We start from the raw sequence: 16,836 nt of genomic DNA, 5'->3' as shown, positions 1-16,836 counted from the left end.
TTGTAGTTACTGTTGTTGTTACTGTTGTTGTTGTTGGATGGGACAGAGAGAAATGGAGAGAGGAGGGGAAGACAGAGGAAGGGAGAGAAAGATAGACACCTGCAGACCTGCTTCACACTTGTGATTCGAATCCCTTCCAGGTGGGGAGCCGGGGGCCGAACCAGAATCCTTACACTGGTCCTTGTGCTTTGCGTCACCTGTGCTTAACCCACTGTGCTACCGCTCGACTTGCTATTTTATTTTTTCTATTTGATAAGATAGAGGGAAATTGAGGAGCAATAGAGCAGGAGAGAAAGAGACACCTGCAACTCTGCTTCACCACTGTAAGCGAGCAAAATCAAACCACCATCCACTGTAAGGAAGCAAAGATGCTTATTCACGAATTCAAATCTGGGCCGAGTGGTGACTGACAGCAATCCACCAGCTCGACCCCAAACAGGGCTCAAACCACACAATTTATAGGATTTTTGAATACACTCAGGGAGGGGGAATGCATCACCTTATCAATCTATATCTAATAATATGTTATAGAAAACTCGGAATCCAATCATTTCAAACCTAGCAAAAAGCAGGATCCACTCAAAGCAAAGCACGGGCTAATTTCAAACATTGCAAAACCACACAACCAATAGAACCTAGCCAGAGCAGGGTCACCACATCCTCCCGCCATCAGCCACAACCTTCTTTGCACAGTTTCCTTGTGCAAAGGTCCTGATAAGCCTTGCCTGTATACGGGGTCTTGGTAAACAACTAGTGGCTTACTGATTAGGTCCTGTTTTTCAAGGGGAAAGGGTAAGAAATTTTCCATCTTACAGCCACTGGTGAAGCTTCCCTAGCCCCTTCCCCCAAGATGGGGGTTTGGACCCAGGTCCTTGCTCATGATGACATGTGCTCTCAACTGGGTACTCTCCGGTTAGGGCCACCGACAGGCCCCAAGAAGCTGGAGTTTTTATTTGTAAAATGGAAATACTGACAAGATCATAGGATAAGAGGGGTACAATTCCACACAGTTCCCACCACCAGAACTCCATATCCAATCCCTTCCCTTGAAAGCTTTCCTAATCTTCATCCCTCTGGGAGCATGGACCCAGGGTCATTGTGGGTTGCAGAAGGTGGAAGGTCTGGCTTCTGTAATTGCTTCCCCACTAAACATGGGCATTGGCAGGTTGATCCATACTCCCAGCCTGCCTGTCTCTTTCCCTAGTGGGGCAGGGCTTCAGGACATATTAGTAGGGTTGTCTGCCCAGGGAAGTCTAGCTGACATCACAGTAGCATCTGGAACCCGGTGGTTGAAAAAAAGAGTTAAGGGGGTAGGGCAATAGCACAGTGGGTTAAGTGCACATGGCGCAAAGTGCAAAGACTGGTGTGAAGATCCCGGTTCCAGCCCCTGGCTCCCCACCTGCAGGGGAATCACTTCACAGGTGGTGAAGCAGGTCTGCAGGTGTCTGTTTATCTCTCACCCTCTCTGTCTCCCCTCCTCTCTCGATTTCTCTCTGTCCTATGCAACAACAACAACAACAATGACAACAACAAGGGTAACAACAAGGGCAACAAAAATGGGAAAAAATGGCCTCCAGGAGCAATGGCTTCGTAGTGCAGGCACTGAGCCTCAGCAATAACCCTGGAGGCAAAAAAAAAAAAAAAAAAAAAAAGAAAGAAAAGAGTTAAGATATAAACCCAAATTGTTGACTAATTATGAACCTACAGGCAATAATATTGCAGATGAAATTTGGGGGTCTCCCTTTTGGAAAAAGCTATTAATAGGTCTATTTTAGGTATATTCCAAGGGTCCCATGACTTTACTAGTTGTTGCCTGAGCCTCACAGCTAACATGCAGATGGACCCAAGGTATTGTCTGGAGAGTTGGTGTCATAGTTAGAAAAAAGGACTAGAAAGCTGCATCAGGGAAGATGTTAGAAGCAGTAGCTTTAGAATTGCTTTAAGTAAAATTTTAAGCATGAGTTATAAGTATAGCTGCTTTTCTGCCTGCAGTTGAAAATTCCTGTAAAAAGGGGGGCTAGACAAAACCCACACCCCAAGATGTAAGCCACCTGTTGTTTGTCTTACAGAGAAGAGCTCGCCTAACCAAGTCCTTGAAACCCAACCACTTGCTCAAGGTTGAGGGAGCTGATAGCCAGGTGGTCTTGGCTGACAACGGGAAAGTGTGATGACCCTATTTTGCATAAAGGCTTGAAATTAGACAGTTCTTATAGGCTGCTTAGGGTATTGCAATGTCTGAAATGATTGGATCCTGCGTTTTCTGTAAAATGCTATTGAGTGTGTGATAGAATTCTAGTTTTGCATATTCTCCACCCAGAATGTACTCTAGAATCCTATAAATTGTGTGGTTTGAGCCTTGTTCAGGGTCGAGCTGGTAGACTGCTGTCAGTCACCTCTCAGCCCGGATTCGAATTCGTAAATAAACATCTTTTGCTTCCTTGCAGTGGATGGTGGTTTGAGTTTGCTCGCTAACAGAAGAGAGTAGCTCCCGAATATGGGGAAAGTATATAAATGTTGTTAACTGTAAACCCTGTCGGTTTGATCTGGGGCCCATAGTCAGCACAGGAGCTTATGTAACCTCTGCATCCCTGTAGGCCTGAGCTCACATTCTATGGTCATTGCTAGGAACATTCCAGGCTGCTCTAGTTTCAGGACCCATCTTCCTCGGGTGGTAGAGGCTTCCCACGCACAGACAGTATTGGGGAAGGTAATCAAAAGATCATGAGGACTTGTTAACTAGGAGCTGGGCCCAGGCAGTGAGACGCTCCTCACTGTGGTTGGGTGCTCCTGAATAATAGTGTCTCTCTCCTTATCCCTCTAAATAAAAAACCCAGTAGTAGGGCCTAGGTCACTCACTGCTCAAGCATGGTGAAGTCTTATGTTCTTTTCTCAGCCTGGAAAAGAAACAGAACAAGACAGAAAAACATTTGATGATGTTCCTGTAATTTGAAATGGTAGTAATTTCAGTTAGAAAGTTCTGCCTGTCCGATGAAAGGACAAGCTGATTTCCTTTTTAAAAAAATAATAGTTTTCTTTTTTCTTTTTTAAATATTTTATTTATTCATAAGAAAAATAGGAGGAGAGAGAGAAAGAGAATCAGACATCACTCTGGTACATGTGCTGCCGGGGACTGAACTCAGGACCTCCTGCTTAAGAGACCATTGTTTTATCCACTGTGCCACCTCCCAGACCACACATGCGTGCGCGTGCGCGCGCGCGCGCGCGCGCGCACACACACACACACACACACACACACACACAACACAATAGTTTTCTAAAAGGAGACTATCACTTCCCCTAGAAGGGAGGTTTTATTTTTTAATTTTTTAACATGGTATCTGAAATAGAAATATTGTTTGTTTGAGGGGCCAGGCGGTGACACGTCTGATTAAGCACACACATTGCAGTGCACAAGGACCCAGGTTCAAGCCCCTGGTCCCCACCTGCAGGGGGAAAGTTTCACAAGTGGTGAAGCAGCGCTTCAGGTGTCTGTCTCTCTCCTTCTCTCTCTCCCTTTCAATTTCTCTGTCTCTATTCAGTAATAAATAAATATGAAAAAACAGAAATATTGTTTATAAAATTGGGTACAACTTTATACTTAACAAAAGAAGAAGAAAAACCCAGGGTCCAGGTGGTGGCATGTTTGGTTAGCACACACAGCACCATGTGGAAGAATCCAGGTTTGGGCCCCAATTCCCACCTGCTGTTGAAGCAGGCCTTCAGTATCTATCTTTCTCTCTCCCTCTCTGTCTACCCCTCCCCTTTCAATTACTCTGTCCTATAAAAAATAAAATAAAATGGGAGTTGGGCGGTAGCACAGGTGGCGCAAAGCACAAGGACCTGCATAAGGATCCCATTTTGAGCCCCTGGCTCCCCACCTGCAGGGGAGTTGCTTCACAGGTAGTGAAGCAAGTCTGCAGGTGTCTGTCTTTCTCTTCCCCTCTGTCTTCCCCTTCTCTCTCCATTTCTTTCTGTCCTATTCAGCAACAATGACATCAATAACAACTACAACAATAAAACAACAAGGGCAACAAAAGGGAATAAATAAATAAATATTAAAAATAAATAAAATAAAATAAAATAAGGAAAAAATGGCCGCCAGCCCAAGGACCAACAAGTTCAAAGGCACAAACCAAATACAGAAAGAGCAGGAACTCAGAGGAGGGTGCCAGCAGGTTAAGGGATGCTGATCTGGGGCCATGCTGGAGAAAGAGCCCACAGGACACTGTAACATGTAGTCACTCCAGCCACAGGGACTCGGCCACACCCAGTGGTGCAGGTCTGCTTTTCCCTGCAGACCTTCTTGTGATCAGACACAGCCCCAGGAACTCCAGCTGCAGATGCAGACCCCATGACTTAGGGCAGTGGGTACAGGGCTCTCACCTGTGTCTCCTGCGACCTTTACTTGGCCCCAGGCATGGGGCTTCTGGGTTGTGCCACACCCCAGATTCATGCTCTGGGCTTCACTTGTCTCCAGGCATCATAATCAGGAACCAGAAGGCCCACTAGAGTCAGTACACAGTCTCAGTAGGACCCCAATACTAAGCATTTGTGACTGACTTGAAGTTCGTGGCCAACTTGGACTTCACCGCTTTTAGTACCAACAACCCAAGGTGAAACCAACCAACAAACAAATAAATTTATTTTTTAAATTAATTTTATTTATTTATTCATTTATTTACTGGATAATGACAGAGAAGTTGAGAAAAAAAGGAAAGATAGAAAGAAAAAGAGACACCTGCAGTGGTCCGGGAGGTGGCGCAGTGATAAGGCTTTGGACTCTCAAGCATGAGGTCCTGAGTTCGATCCCTGGCAGCACATGTGCCAGAGTGATGTCTGGTTGTTTCTCTCTCCTCCTATCTTCTCATGAATAAATAAATAAAATCTTTAAAAAAGAGAGAGAGAGAGAGAGACCTGCAGCATTGCTTCACTGCCCATGAAGCTTTACCCCTTCAAGTAAGGACAGGGGGCTTGAGTCCAGGTTCTTGCACATGGTAATGTACATTTAACCAGGTGTGCCACCATCTAGCCCTTAACAAAACAATTTTTAACCTCAGCCTCCTGCAGTCTGGAAGGCCTAGCTGCAGGTAGGAAACTTTATAAGTGGTGAAGCAGGTCTGCAGGTGCCTTTCTTTCCCTCTCCATCTCAGTTTCTATCCAATACATGACTAAGTTTTTAAAAAAATTTTCCTCCAGGGTTATCTCTGGGGCTCGATGCCTGCACCACAAATCCACTGTTCCGGGTGGCCATCTCTTCCTTTTGTTGTTGTTGTTATTTTTGTTGTTGGATAGGACAGAGAGAAAGTGAGACGGGAGGGGAAGACAAAGAAGGGAAGAGAAAGACAAGACACCTACAGACCTGCTTCACCGCTTGCGAAAGCCACCCCTCTACAGGTGGGGAGCCGGGGCTTCAACCAGGATCCTTGCTCTGGCCCTTGTACTTCATACTATGTGCGCTACAACCTGGCCCCCATAAAATTGTTTTAAAGGAAACAGGGAGAGAGACAGAGAGAAGGAGAGACACCATAGCTCCACTTTACCATTCATAAAGGTTCCCCCAGTGCTGTGCAAGGTACTCTGTGGGGTCTTGGGGGCTCAAGCTAGGGTTCACTCTATTGAGTGAGATATCTCAGGCCCCTGAATCCTTTTTCAGTTAAGTTCCAAATGATCTGTGACTTTCTTGAGTCAAAAGATAACTGGATATGAAGTCTTGATCTCTTTCAGAACTCATAACAGTCTGTCCTGAGGAATATTTCCAAGTTGGCAGCAGTTGAAAAAAAATGTTTTATGGGAATTGGGCGGTAGTGCAGCGGAGTAAGCGCACATGGCACAAAGCGCAAGGATCGGGTAAGGATCCAGGTGTGAACCCCTGGCTCCCTACCTGCAGGGGAGTCGCTTCACAGGCAGTGAAGCAGATCTGCAGGTGTCTATCTTTCTCTCCCCCTCTCTGTCTTCCCCTCCTCTCTCCATTTCTCTGTCCTATCTAACAATGACGACATCACTAATAACTACAACAACAATAAAAACACAAGGGCAACAAAAGGGAAAATAAATAAATATAAAAATTGTTTTATTATTATTATTATTACTACCAGAGCATGGCTCAGTTCTGGTTTATGGTGGTGCAGGGGATTGAACCTGAGACTTTAGAGCCTCAGGCATGAGGGCAGCAGTTTTGCATGGACCCAGCTCTGAACCCAGGTACCCCTACTTGCTACTCAAGAGACCTGGGTGTGGGGGGTAAGGGGGGAGGGAAAGGGCTTTGCTGTGGGGCAAAATGCTGCAGAGGGATAACTCCTGGGCCTGAGATTCGGTTAAGTTGAGGTGAGATTGGGTGTGGAAATATCTTGCCATCACTGGCCTCCTGTGATGATGCCCTCTAAGATACCCTCTAAAAACAGAAGGCACTGGTCCCGGGGGCAGGCTGTGTCATGCTCAGAGTTAGCTGCAGCTCCTGGGGCCAGTGAGACACACAGAAAGAGCCACCAGCTTGTGCAAGGGGGCAGGTTCCAGGCAAGACTGAGGGGCTTGAAGGGGGTGGTCGTGCCATTGCTGGAGTCTCCCCTTTCCATCCTGCCCTTGCAGGGGAGGTTGAGAAAACTGAAGTGAGCAGTGCACCCAGTTAAGATCAGGAAGCCTCAGCTGCTCCCCAGCAGAATCTTTTATAGCCAAACCCCAAAACTCAACACATCTCCTTGAGCCTTAGCTCTTCTTCCCATCAAAGACGAATAACAATATTACCTATTCTCTTCATTCAAAGTGCACTTCTCCATGCAGACCACCACATGTTCACCATGGTCTACACGGCTGATTACAGTGAGCCCTGTGAGGATTCTGAGGAGGGCCTGACTCAGCTGACAGATACTTAGAAAGATCCCTCTCTGCCCCAGAGCAGATCAGACTAGGGTCAGGAAGCAGTGTCCTGTGAGAGGCAGTCGCAGTCTCGGCCAAAGATGGTTAGAAGCCTGACAGACGAGGAATCAGTGAGAACAGAGACTCCGGATCCTTGCGCAGTCGAGAAGGGGAGTTAGGGAGAGTGTAGAGGAAATGATGATGCAGGGATTCAAAAAAGAGAGAAAGAAAGAAAGAAGAAAAAAAAGAAAGGGAGGAAAGGAAGGAAGGAGGGAAGAAAGAGAAGAAGGGAGGGATGAAGGAGGGAGGGAAGGAGGAGGAAAAGGAAGGAATGGAAGAAAACCAGAGACAGAGGAGAGGGCCCTGGCACCACCCACCCTGCTGGGCTTCCATCTTTGCAGGCGCAAGCCCGGGTTTGAGTCCCAGATACACCACACGAGGGCACCGCGACCCTGGTACTGAGAAGACCCACTGGTGGTGGGTGGAGCAATGCTATGGTGTCTCTTCCTCTCTCTCTCAAATTAAAAGTCACATGATGTGGCTGACTGCATATGTGAGGAGGGCTACAAGAAAAAACAGAGAGAGAAAGGAGGGAAAGAACAAAGAAAGGAAGAATGGGACTTAGTTTAGAGATCTGGCAGTTCTCAGCAAGGAAAAGCTGTGAAGAGAAGAGCCTGCTTTCCTTTCCTTCCTTCCTTCCTTCCTTCCTTTGAGGGGTTGATGCTTAGCAGTGCAGTCATTGTCACAGAAGTAGAATTTCCTTCCTCCCTCCCTTCCTTCCTCCCTCCCTTCCTTCCTTCCTTCCTTCCTTTTTTTTTTTTTTTTTTTTTTTACCTCCCTGTCCCTATTTATTAGGTCCCACTTATAAGTAAGGTGTTTTTCTTTTATTTTTCTTCCAGGGTTATTACTGGGACTTGGTGCCTGCACTACAAACCCACTGCTCATTTTTTTCTTTTTGTTGCCCTTGTTGTTTTATCATTGTTGTGCTTATTATTATTGTTGGTATTGCTACCATTGTTGTTGGATAGGACAGAGAGAAACTGAGAGAGGAGGGGAAGACAGAGAGGGGGAGAGAAAGATAGACACCTGCAGACCTGCTTCACCACCTGTGAGGTGTACCCCCTGTAGGTGGGGAGCCGGGGGCTCAATCAGGATCCTTATGCCGGTCCTTGTGCTTCACGCCACGTGCGCTTAACCTGCTGTGCTACCGCCCGACTCCCGAAGAGCCTCTTCTTAATCTACCCTCTCTCCCAGGGACAGGACCAGGTGAGAACTGAGACTCCCTGTGAGCCTGGGGAAGGTTTGGAGGGGCAGGAATGAGGCAGGCAGCTAGAGAACAGAGGCTCCGCTTGTCTGGTCCGGGCATCCTCGCCGGCTACACCACGCCTGCCCTCTCAGCTAGCAATTGAGAAGGTGGTGGTGAAGGTGGAGAGGAGAAGGTAAAGAAGGAAGAAGAGGAGGAGGAGGAACTAAGAACTACTTTGTTATTTATTTATTTAGATGATGGGACTTTTACAAACATGTGATATCACCATTTCTAGCTGACTCCTGTTACTTTTAATATATTTTCATTTTTTAATTCTGCCCCAACCCAGGCTCCCTCACTGGTGTCCACTGTACTCTGCTCTCTCAGCACACAGTGCCCCTCCACACTCTTCTTTTCCATCTCTCAGTATGCTGGAGCCTCTTAGTTCTTCCTGGTGTCAGTATTCCTGAACTTGGTCTCTTATCCCCTTCTGGAACACCCTCAGCTTCTGTCCCTCTGTCCCTCCAAGTCTCCAGTTCCAGACTCTTCTCCCCCTGGGACAGGAATGTGGGCAGGCTGGGTGCTGGCATCTGCAGGGACAGACCCTTCCTTGAGGACGCCCTGCAGGACACCACTGAGCAGGGCCAAGGGGAGGGCAGTGTCCAGCCTTTCTAGGAAGCCCTGGGGCTTGGTCTCCAGGCCAGAGCAGTGCTCACCAGGCCAGGACTGGGCAGGTGCCAGGAGCTGCCCAGCCTCCTGTCCACGGAGCTCCCTCCCAGCCCTCCTCTCACTCACTGCATGGTCCTTCAGCCCAGAGCCAGGTGGCTGGGGACCTTCAGGCTGTCGGTGGGCACAGTTCCAGCCCTGCAGCTTCCCCCGGAGGCTGTGCTCATCACAAAGGACATTCCTGTCAGCACAGCTCCTGGCCCTCATGACACACCTCCTAAGTGGAAAGGTGCCTGCCCCTCCCCAAGCATATACTGGAAGGAATTTCCTGGAGGACCAGTGGTGGCACAGTGTCTAGAGTGCTGGACTCTCAAGCATGAGGTCCTGAGTTCAACCCCCAGCATCACATATGCCAGAGTGATGTCCTTGTTCTCTCTCTCTCTCTCTCTCTCTCTCTCATACTGATGAATAAATAATTCTTAAAAATAACTTCCTTAGGAGTTGGGCGGTAGCACAGCGGCTTAAGCGCAGGTGGCGCAAAGCACAAGGACAGGTGTAAGGATCCTGGTTCGAGCCTCTGGCTCCCCACCTGCAGGGGAGTCGCTTCACGGGTGGTGAAGCAGGTCTGCAGGTGTCTTTCTCTCTCCCTCTCTGTCTTCCCCTCCTCTCTCCTATCCAACAACGTTGACAACAATATAATAATTGCAGCAAGGGCAACAAAAGGGAATAAATAAATAAAATTTAAAAATAACTTCCTTATATAGTTACAGAGCAAAGAATTTGTGGATGATTGTTAAGACTTCAATTGAAATGTTTCTATAAAAATTAAAGGAAAACTTCTGATCCTGTGATCCTTGTCTGACTAGGGAGCCCCATTCCTGGATGCAAGTGACAAAAATTGACACAGGATGCAGTTTTGGGGCAGAGCATGCAGCCAAGTGAAGGACAGTGGAGGAGGGATTCACACAACGTCCTGTCGGCAGACTTGCCACCAGCTCCCCAGTTCCATCTTTTCAGAGTCACCTGTCACATGAGGTTCATCTCTAGACCCCATTTCCCAAAGTACATTTTTTTTCCTCACTTGCTTCCAGGAATGGACATGGGGCTGTGGTCAGAGATTTGATGGTCAAGCTTTCCCCACTAGTCACCCTGCCTCAGCAAAGAAGTCACTTCCTGCAGAGCATGTGGGCTTCTGCATATGTCAGGGGTACCCCAAAGAGATTTCTTTTGGTCATATGTGTGTGTGTGTGTGTGTGTGTGTGTGTGTGTGTGTGTTTGGTGTAAGGTGTGAGTATGGAGTATGTGGTGTGATTGTGTGGTGTAGTGTGGTATGTGAGTGTGTGTGTGTGTGTGTGTATGGCTCTGGCACCTGTTGGGAGTGGCACACTCTGTTTGTGGCACCTAAGGTCACAGCCAGATACGCTAACATGAGGCCCACTGATCTGACCAAACATACATGACACAGGCAAAAATGACACAGCTGTCACCAAGCAAATGTGGCACAAGAGAACACACACAGGCACTCAGCAGGAGGGTGTGCAGACACACTGTGTAGGGAAAGAGAGTTGGGGCTGCTGGGTACTAGTACCGGTACTGAAAACAGCCTGGGCTGCTTTCCCAGAGGACACAGTGACCACCTCAGGAGTGGAAAAAGGGGACATGGATGGAGGGACAGGCTCTCCTCCAGAGGTGGGGTGATTCTGACCAATGAGAAGGCACAGTGGAGATGAAGGGCCACCAGCATGTGCCCCTACCCAGGGACTCCACTTTCCTGGGCAAGATGCCTCCGGGGCAGGGGGGGGATTAGGCCAGACAGCTCTCTCCTCCTGTCCCCAGGTCCTCAGAGGTCCTCCTGTGACAAAATGGGGCTCATACACAGCTGTGACGAAATAGGCCCAGAGAGTCCCAGCTGAGTCCCAGAGGTCAGCTTGCAGCAGGGAAGTGATGTGGGAGCCTCCAGGGGTTGCCCAGACGCCCAGCACATGCACCTGTATTCAGTAGCCGCCGCATCAGAGTGTTTAAACTTCTCGAGGGGTAGGGACAGAGAGGGAAGGTATTTGTAAGAAATCACCGTCTATTCTGAGCTTTTGATTTTGTTTCCCTGGCTCTGACAGCAGTCCCAATAAGGAAGTGACCCCAGAATCCACTATGGTGTCACTCTGGGCCCAGGGGCAGCCTAAGAGGGGACAGGTGGTCTCCTTGGGTGAGGGCACCCTGAGCTCAGACTTCAGAGGGCAGGTTCCAGGATAGCATCCTCCCTGACACCCCAGGACTCCAGCTGTCTGGGTCCCTGTCTGCCCAGGAACTCTGTTCCTAGGCATGGGCTCAGAGCTTTATCCAAGACACAGAAGTCCTGGGGGCATGTGACAAGATGAGAACAAACAGCCACCTTGGGTAAGGGCCCCACCTACTTTCAGGTGGAGAGGTACCCTCAGTGAAAGGGCAGGACCTCACACAGGGCAGCCTGGCCTGGAGCACAGACACTGCCAGGAACAGCCACTCTGGCCCCTGAGGACAGAGCTGACGGGCTGCACCTGCTGGGGACCTTGTCCCCGGTCAGGCTTGGTGCAGTGTGGGCTGCCCAGGGTTCTCAGCCTGTCCTCCATCCTGCATGGGCACCGAGCCCACCTTGCTCAGCTGCCTTGCTCCCAGGTCTCTTCACACAGGCGCCCCTCCCTCTGCTTGGGGGGCTGAAGCTCCACCCATCCCTCTCTGTGGACCTGCTTAGTGTGTGGAGAAGCCTGGGGGAACAGTGCTGTGTTCATCTCACCAAGAGTGCCGAGGGGGTAGTTGGGGGGCAATGCAGTGATTCTCCAGGAGCAACCAGCTTTCTTTCCTCTCACCCCTGCATGAGCTCAGAGTCCTCTCATCCTCAGCCTGGGTCTTCAGCTGGCTTTGGAACCCCAGGCCACCACTAGGCTCCCCTGGCCTGGGAGACTAAGGTAGCCCCATCTGCTCAGCAGCTGCGGCTCACACTGGTGTCCCCCTTCCACGGTCCTGAGCTCTAAGGTCCAGGGAGCTGAAGAATGACAGCTGCCACCAGCTGGTGTGGAGTTGCAGGCTGCCCTGGACTCTGTGCCCTGGGTCCTGTTAGTGGCCTCTGCCAAGTGTGACGCCTGTCACTTCTCTGTCCTGTGACTGCCAGCAGCAGGTTGTCGCTGTGCAGAGTGGCCACACCCTGCCCAGGGTCATGAGCCAGTCCTTGTGACCAGGGAAACTAAAACTTACATCCTGGACTTGGGGCACGGACTTCCCTTCTTCCTAGAAACCACAGAGGCAGGAGCGCCCGGAGGCAGGAGGGTGGGGCGTGCAGTGCAGACTCCACAGACACAGATGCTCCCGGGTCCTGAAGAGCAGAAGAAGGCCACAGGCCATGATCTGCAGACAAGCAGAGGGCTCCACGAGGACAGCTGAAGGCACTGAGACACGGAGGCCACTGCAGGACCCATGGCCAGGGACCCCTTCGGCAACCTGCTCCTGAGCCCTCACCTGGCCCCTGTGGAGCTTGCCTGCCCCTGGAGAGGCCCATGTTCTCTGGGGCTCTTCCCCCTCCTGCCTTTCTCCTCCTTCCCAGTGTCAGGTCCTGCCAGCCCCCACAGATGCCCCCAGGCTGGTTCTGCCTGAGTCCTTGTATGGGGTGGCCCTTAGGCATCACTGATGGGGCTGCTCCTCCACCCCAAATCCTGTGAAACCTGCTCTTTCTGCTTTGCAGTCACTTCATAGCTGGGTCTTCAGCCTCTGTTGGCTTTATGAGGTCTCTCTTTTCTCTCTTCTTCCTTCCTTCCTTCCTTCCTTCCTTCCTTCCTTCCTTCCTTCCTTCCTTCCTTCTTCCTTCCTTCTTATTGCTTCATGGTTTTTGCTTGGACTCAATGACAACTTAACTATAAATTTACCACTCCCAGAAACATTTTTCCCTTTTTTCTTTCCTTCTATTATATTTGATCGGTGAGAGAGACAGAGACAGACAGACACCTGGGGGGCCAGGCAGTGGCACACTAGGTTAAGTCTATACAGTACAAAGTGCATGGACCTGCACAAGGATCCTGGTTCAAGCCCCCAGCTTCTCACCTGCAAGGGGGTCACTTGATGAGTAGTGAAGCAGGTCTGCAGGTATCTCTTGATATCGTTCTCTCTCTATCTCCCCTACCCTCTCAATTTCTCTCTGTCCTATCCAATGAAAACTACAACAACAACAACAACCAAACGACCACCAGAAGCAGTGGATTTCTAGTGCTGGCACTGAGCCCCAGCGATAACATGGAGGCAAAGAGAGAGAGCGAGAGAGAGAGAGCTGCAGATCTGATTAAGAACTTGAGAAGCTTCGTCCCTGAAGGTGGGGGATCGAGGCTTCATTGCCCAGCCTCCTTTTATGTAAAGGTCCTGGGTTTCACAATAAGAGCATAAAGCATATGGATCATTTGAGAGGAACAGTCTCAGAGCTCTCTTCCTACCAGGACACCATGGCGGCAACTCAGGAATGTGTTCCCCCTCCACACACCCCCATTAGCCAGGGTTAGAGGCAGACAGGAGAAAACAGAACAGGAAGGGTCCCCCCAGCTGGGAGGGAGTCAGCGTGGGGATAAGGAAAGGACCAGCCACTCTGGGAGGAGAGGTCCCCATCACAGTCCCTGAGCACCCCACCAGCTCCTGTGGCTGACCCCACCCAGGACCTGGCTGGCTGCCCAGGAAGCACCAGAATGATCACAGAGGGAGGCCATGAATCCCTTTACTCTGTCTGGCCTGGCAGGTGTGGGTTCAGGGAGAGGGCAGGGAGTGGGGTCCAGAGGAGGCCCTGTGAGAGACTGATCTGGGGCCCCTGGCTCTGCCAGCAGACGCCTGATGGACAAACTCACCTTCCTGAACAACTACAACAATGGCAGCAGGCTTCGCAAGACCTGCATGTGCTCCAAGGTGGAGTCCCTCCTTGGCGACACCTGGGTCCCTCTAGAGGATCACAGGGGTTTCCAGCACAACCAGGTGACAAGGTGGCTGCTAGGAAGGCTGGCCTGCACCCTGCTCACTTGAGGGCTGCAAATTCTGGGTGGCAAGGGGCACTCCACAAAACTCCCCTCACAGTCCTCACATCTGCTGTGGCACTGCCATTACTTGTGTGGTGTCTTTCCTGCCTGCTGTGATTGGTGGCTATGAGGACTGACCCTCAGTCCTTTGTCTCCAGCCTCCAGGGCTCATCTGTCCCCTCCTACTTGCTTCTGATGAGGATCCTGGCAGAGGGAAAGGGGTCTGGAGTAGGGTCAGGTTCACCCTGAGTCCCTGCCGGGACAGCCTCAGTCAGAGATGGAGTCCTGTTGATTTGGGTGCTCTGCCCTGTCACTTCTGGCTCAGGGGAGTCCCCAGCGCTTGCGCTGCCCAGAGGTCCACAGGCTCCTACCAGCTGCTCTTGCTCAGGCTTCCCCCCTGCACTCACCCACCCCCAGTTCCCTCCTGGCACAGCCCACCAGAGCTGCTCCCAGTCCCTGGCAGCATCCTGTCACTCTGCACCTTGCTGGGTGGCTCTGCATCACCTGAGCCCAGCAATGACACTCATTTGTCCCAAGGCCTGTTTCCCCCTCTCTGTGTAGGGCAAAGACCAGTGAGCCACGCCATGCCGAGTCCCTGTTCCTTGACCAAGTGCCTTCTTGGAATTTGGAGCTGAACCTGCAGTACAGGCTCACCTGTTACATCTCCTGGAGCCCCTGTGTCAACTGTGCCTCAGAATTGGCTACTTTTCTAGGGGGACACCCACACATGAGCCTGTATCTTTGCCGCCCGCATCCACTCCCTCTCATCTGGATATGAGGAAGGGTTGCGCCAGCTGCAGGCCGCTGGAGCCCAGATCCACCTCATGAGTCTGCTGGGTCAGCCCAGGGCTGTGGTGCGGGGTGGGACAGAGAGCTGTGCAAAGTGCTTCTCCAGGTGGGTGGGATCCAGTCCTGGGGGCTGTTAGCTGCCTGCAGAGCTGATGCTGGGTTGCAATGAGTCTATTGGGGGGAAAGCTCAGGGGAGGGAGGCAGCCTGGGGAGGGTACACTGGGGCTGCTAGCAGGAGCAAAAGAGGCTGCTTCAGAGCCCACCGAGCAGAAAGGGTTGGTGGCCATGCTGAGTCCTGAGGAGCAGAGAACAAGGCTACCTGTGATCTCTGATGTCTCAGGAGTCTCCGGTTCCTGAGTCACAGGTTGTGCCCACCCCCTGCCCAGACCCCGAGCTGACCCCTGCCCTGTGCCATTGCAGAGTCTGTGCAACACCAGGGACAAGCCTTTCAGCCCTGGACGGGGCTGGAGTAGACCAGTGTCAGACTTGCTGGAGATCTGCACGACATTCTCCAGGTGGCCCCACTCCTGCAGCACACACTTCTCACACTCCCTCCTTCCTTCCCTCTGCCCAGAGCCTGCTCAGGCCTGGGCACCAGCTCCACATTGCCCTCCCTGTGCCCCTGGACACCTGTGGCAACTGTCCCTCCACCTTGTCCCTCTCCTCCACACCTGCATAACAGCCCAGTCCACACCTCCAACTCATCCTATCTCTCTCCCTGGACCAGCAAGTTCTCCTTGTCCTTCTAGAATCAGGAAACCTGAAGGATGGACTTTATCTCTGTGATGACAGCAGGTCTCTGCTGAGCTGGAAGAAAAATCCATTCATAAGGCACACATCACTGTGGGCAACCTCTCCTGACTGATCCAAGGGGATAAATAAATACTTAAAAAATTAATTAAAATTATTAACAAAATTATCCTAGATTGATTTTTCAATCAAAAGACATTGCTTTTCAATTCTCATCTATCTTTTTTTAAATTACTTTATTGGGAATTAATGTTTTACATTTGACAGTAAATACAATAGTTTGTACATGCATAACATTTCTCAGTTTTCCACATACCAATGCAACCCCCACTAGGTCCTCTGCCATCCTTTTTGGACCTGTACTCTCCCCACCCACCCACCCCCACCCCAGAGTCTTTTACTTTGGTGCAATACGCCAACTCCAGTTCAGGTTCTACTTGTGTTTTCTCTTCTGATCTTATTTTTCAATTAATTCTCATTTATCTTATGTTCCAAATATATACCAGGGAGATCAGACTCCACAGAATCAGAGTAGATTTTCCTTTAATTTTTTAGAGAAACATTTCAATTGAAATATTAACAGTCATCCACAAATTCTTTGCTCTGTAACTATATAAGGAAGTTATTTTATTATTTTTTTTCAGTATTTTATTTTCTTTCTTTTAAAAAAAGTATTTATTTATCCCCTTTTGTTGCCCTTGTTGTTTTATTGTTGTAGTTATTATTGTTATTCTTGTCATTGCTGTCGTTGTTGGATAGGACAGAGAGAAATGGAGAGAGGAGGGGAAGACAGGGAGAGAGGGGGAGAGAAAGATAGACACCTGCAGACCTGCTTCACCGCCTGTGAAGCGACTCCCCTGCAGGTAGGGAGCTGGGGGCTCGAACCAGGATCCTTACACTGGTCCTTGTGCTTTGCGCAAATTGCACTTAACCTGCTGTGCTACTGCCTGACTCTCTCTCTCTCTCTTTTTTTATCTCAAGGGTTATTCCTGGGGCTTGGTGCCTGCACTACGAATTCACTGCTCTTGGAGGCTTTTTTGTCTTCCCCTTTGTTGCCCTTGTTGTTTACCATTGTTGTTATTATTGTTATTGTTGTTGAATAGGACAGAGAGAAATCGAGAGAAGAGGGGAAGACAGAGAGGGGGAGAGAAAGACACCTGCAGACCTACTTCACCACTTGTGAAGTGACACCCTCCCCTCCACCAGTGGGGAGCTGGGGGCTTGAACCAGGATCCTTATGCTGGTCCTTGTGCTTTACAACATGTGCGCTTAACCAGCTGTGCTACTGCCCAGCCCCCAAGGAAGTTATTTTTAAGAATTCTTTTTTTTTTTTTAGTACTTTTCTTTTGCCTCCAGGGTTATTGCTGGGCTTGGTGCCCGCACCATAAATCCACTGCTCCTGGAGGCCATTTTTTTTCCCTTTTGTTATCCTGGTTGCTTTTATTGTTGTTGTGGTTATTATTATCGTTGCTATTGATGTTGTTGTTTTTTATATAGGACAGAGAGAAATGGAGA

General features: G+C 49.9%; 1 protein-coding gene and 1 long non-coding RNA gene across 2 annotated transcripts in view; both read left to right on the top strand.

The window, feature by feature from the left end:
* Positions 1-16,836, top strand: part of LOC132538011 (uncharacterized) — a 447,435-nt gene that overhangs the window by 341,733 nt on the left and 88,866 nt on the right. The gene's annotated exons all lie outside the window — the stretch shown is intronic.
* Positions 13,598-15,044, top strand: LOC132538173 (DNA dC->dU-editing enzyme APOBEC-3G-like). Its single transcript, XM_060190755.1, is given in 4 exon segments — positions 13,598-13,741; positions 14,351-14,517; positions 14,519-14,619; positions 14,992-15,044. Coding segments are annotated over 4 exon segments (459 nt in total). The 5' UTR covers positions 13,598-13,603.

Source organism: Erinaceus europaeus, chromosome 4 (genome assembly GCF_950295315.1).
Source record: "Erinaceus europaeus chromosome 4, mEriEur2.1, whole genome shotgun sequence".
Classification (NCBI taxonomy): Eukaryota; Metazoa; Chordata; class Mammalia; order Eulipotyphla; family Erinaceidae; genus Erinaceus; species Erinaceus europaeus.
This window is presented reverse-complemented; position numbering and strand designations above follow the sequence as displayed.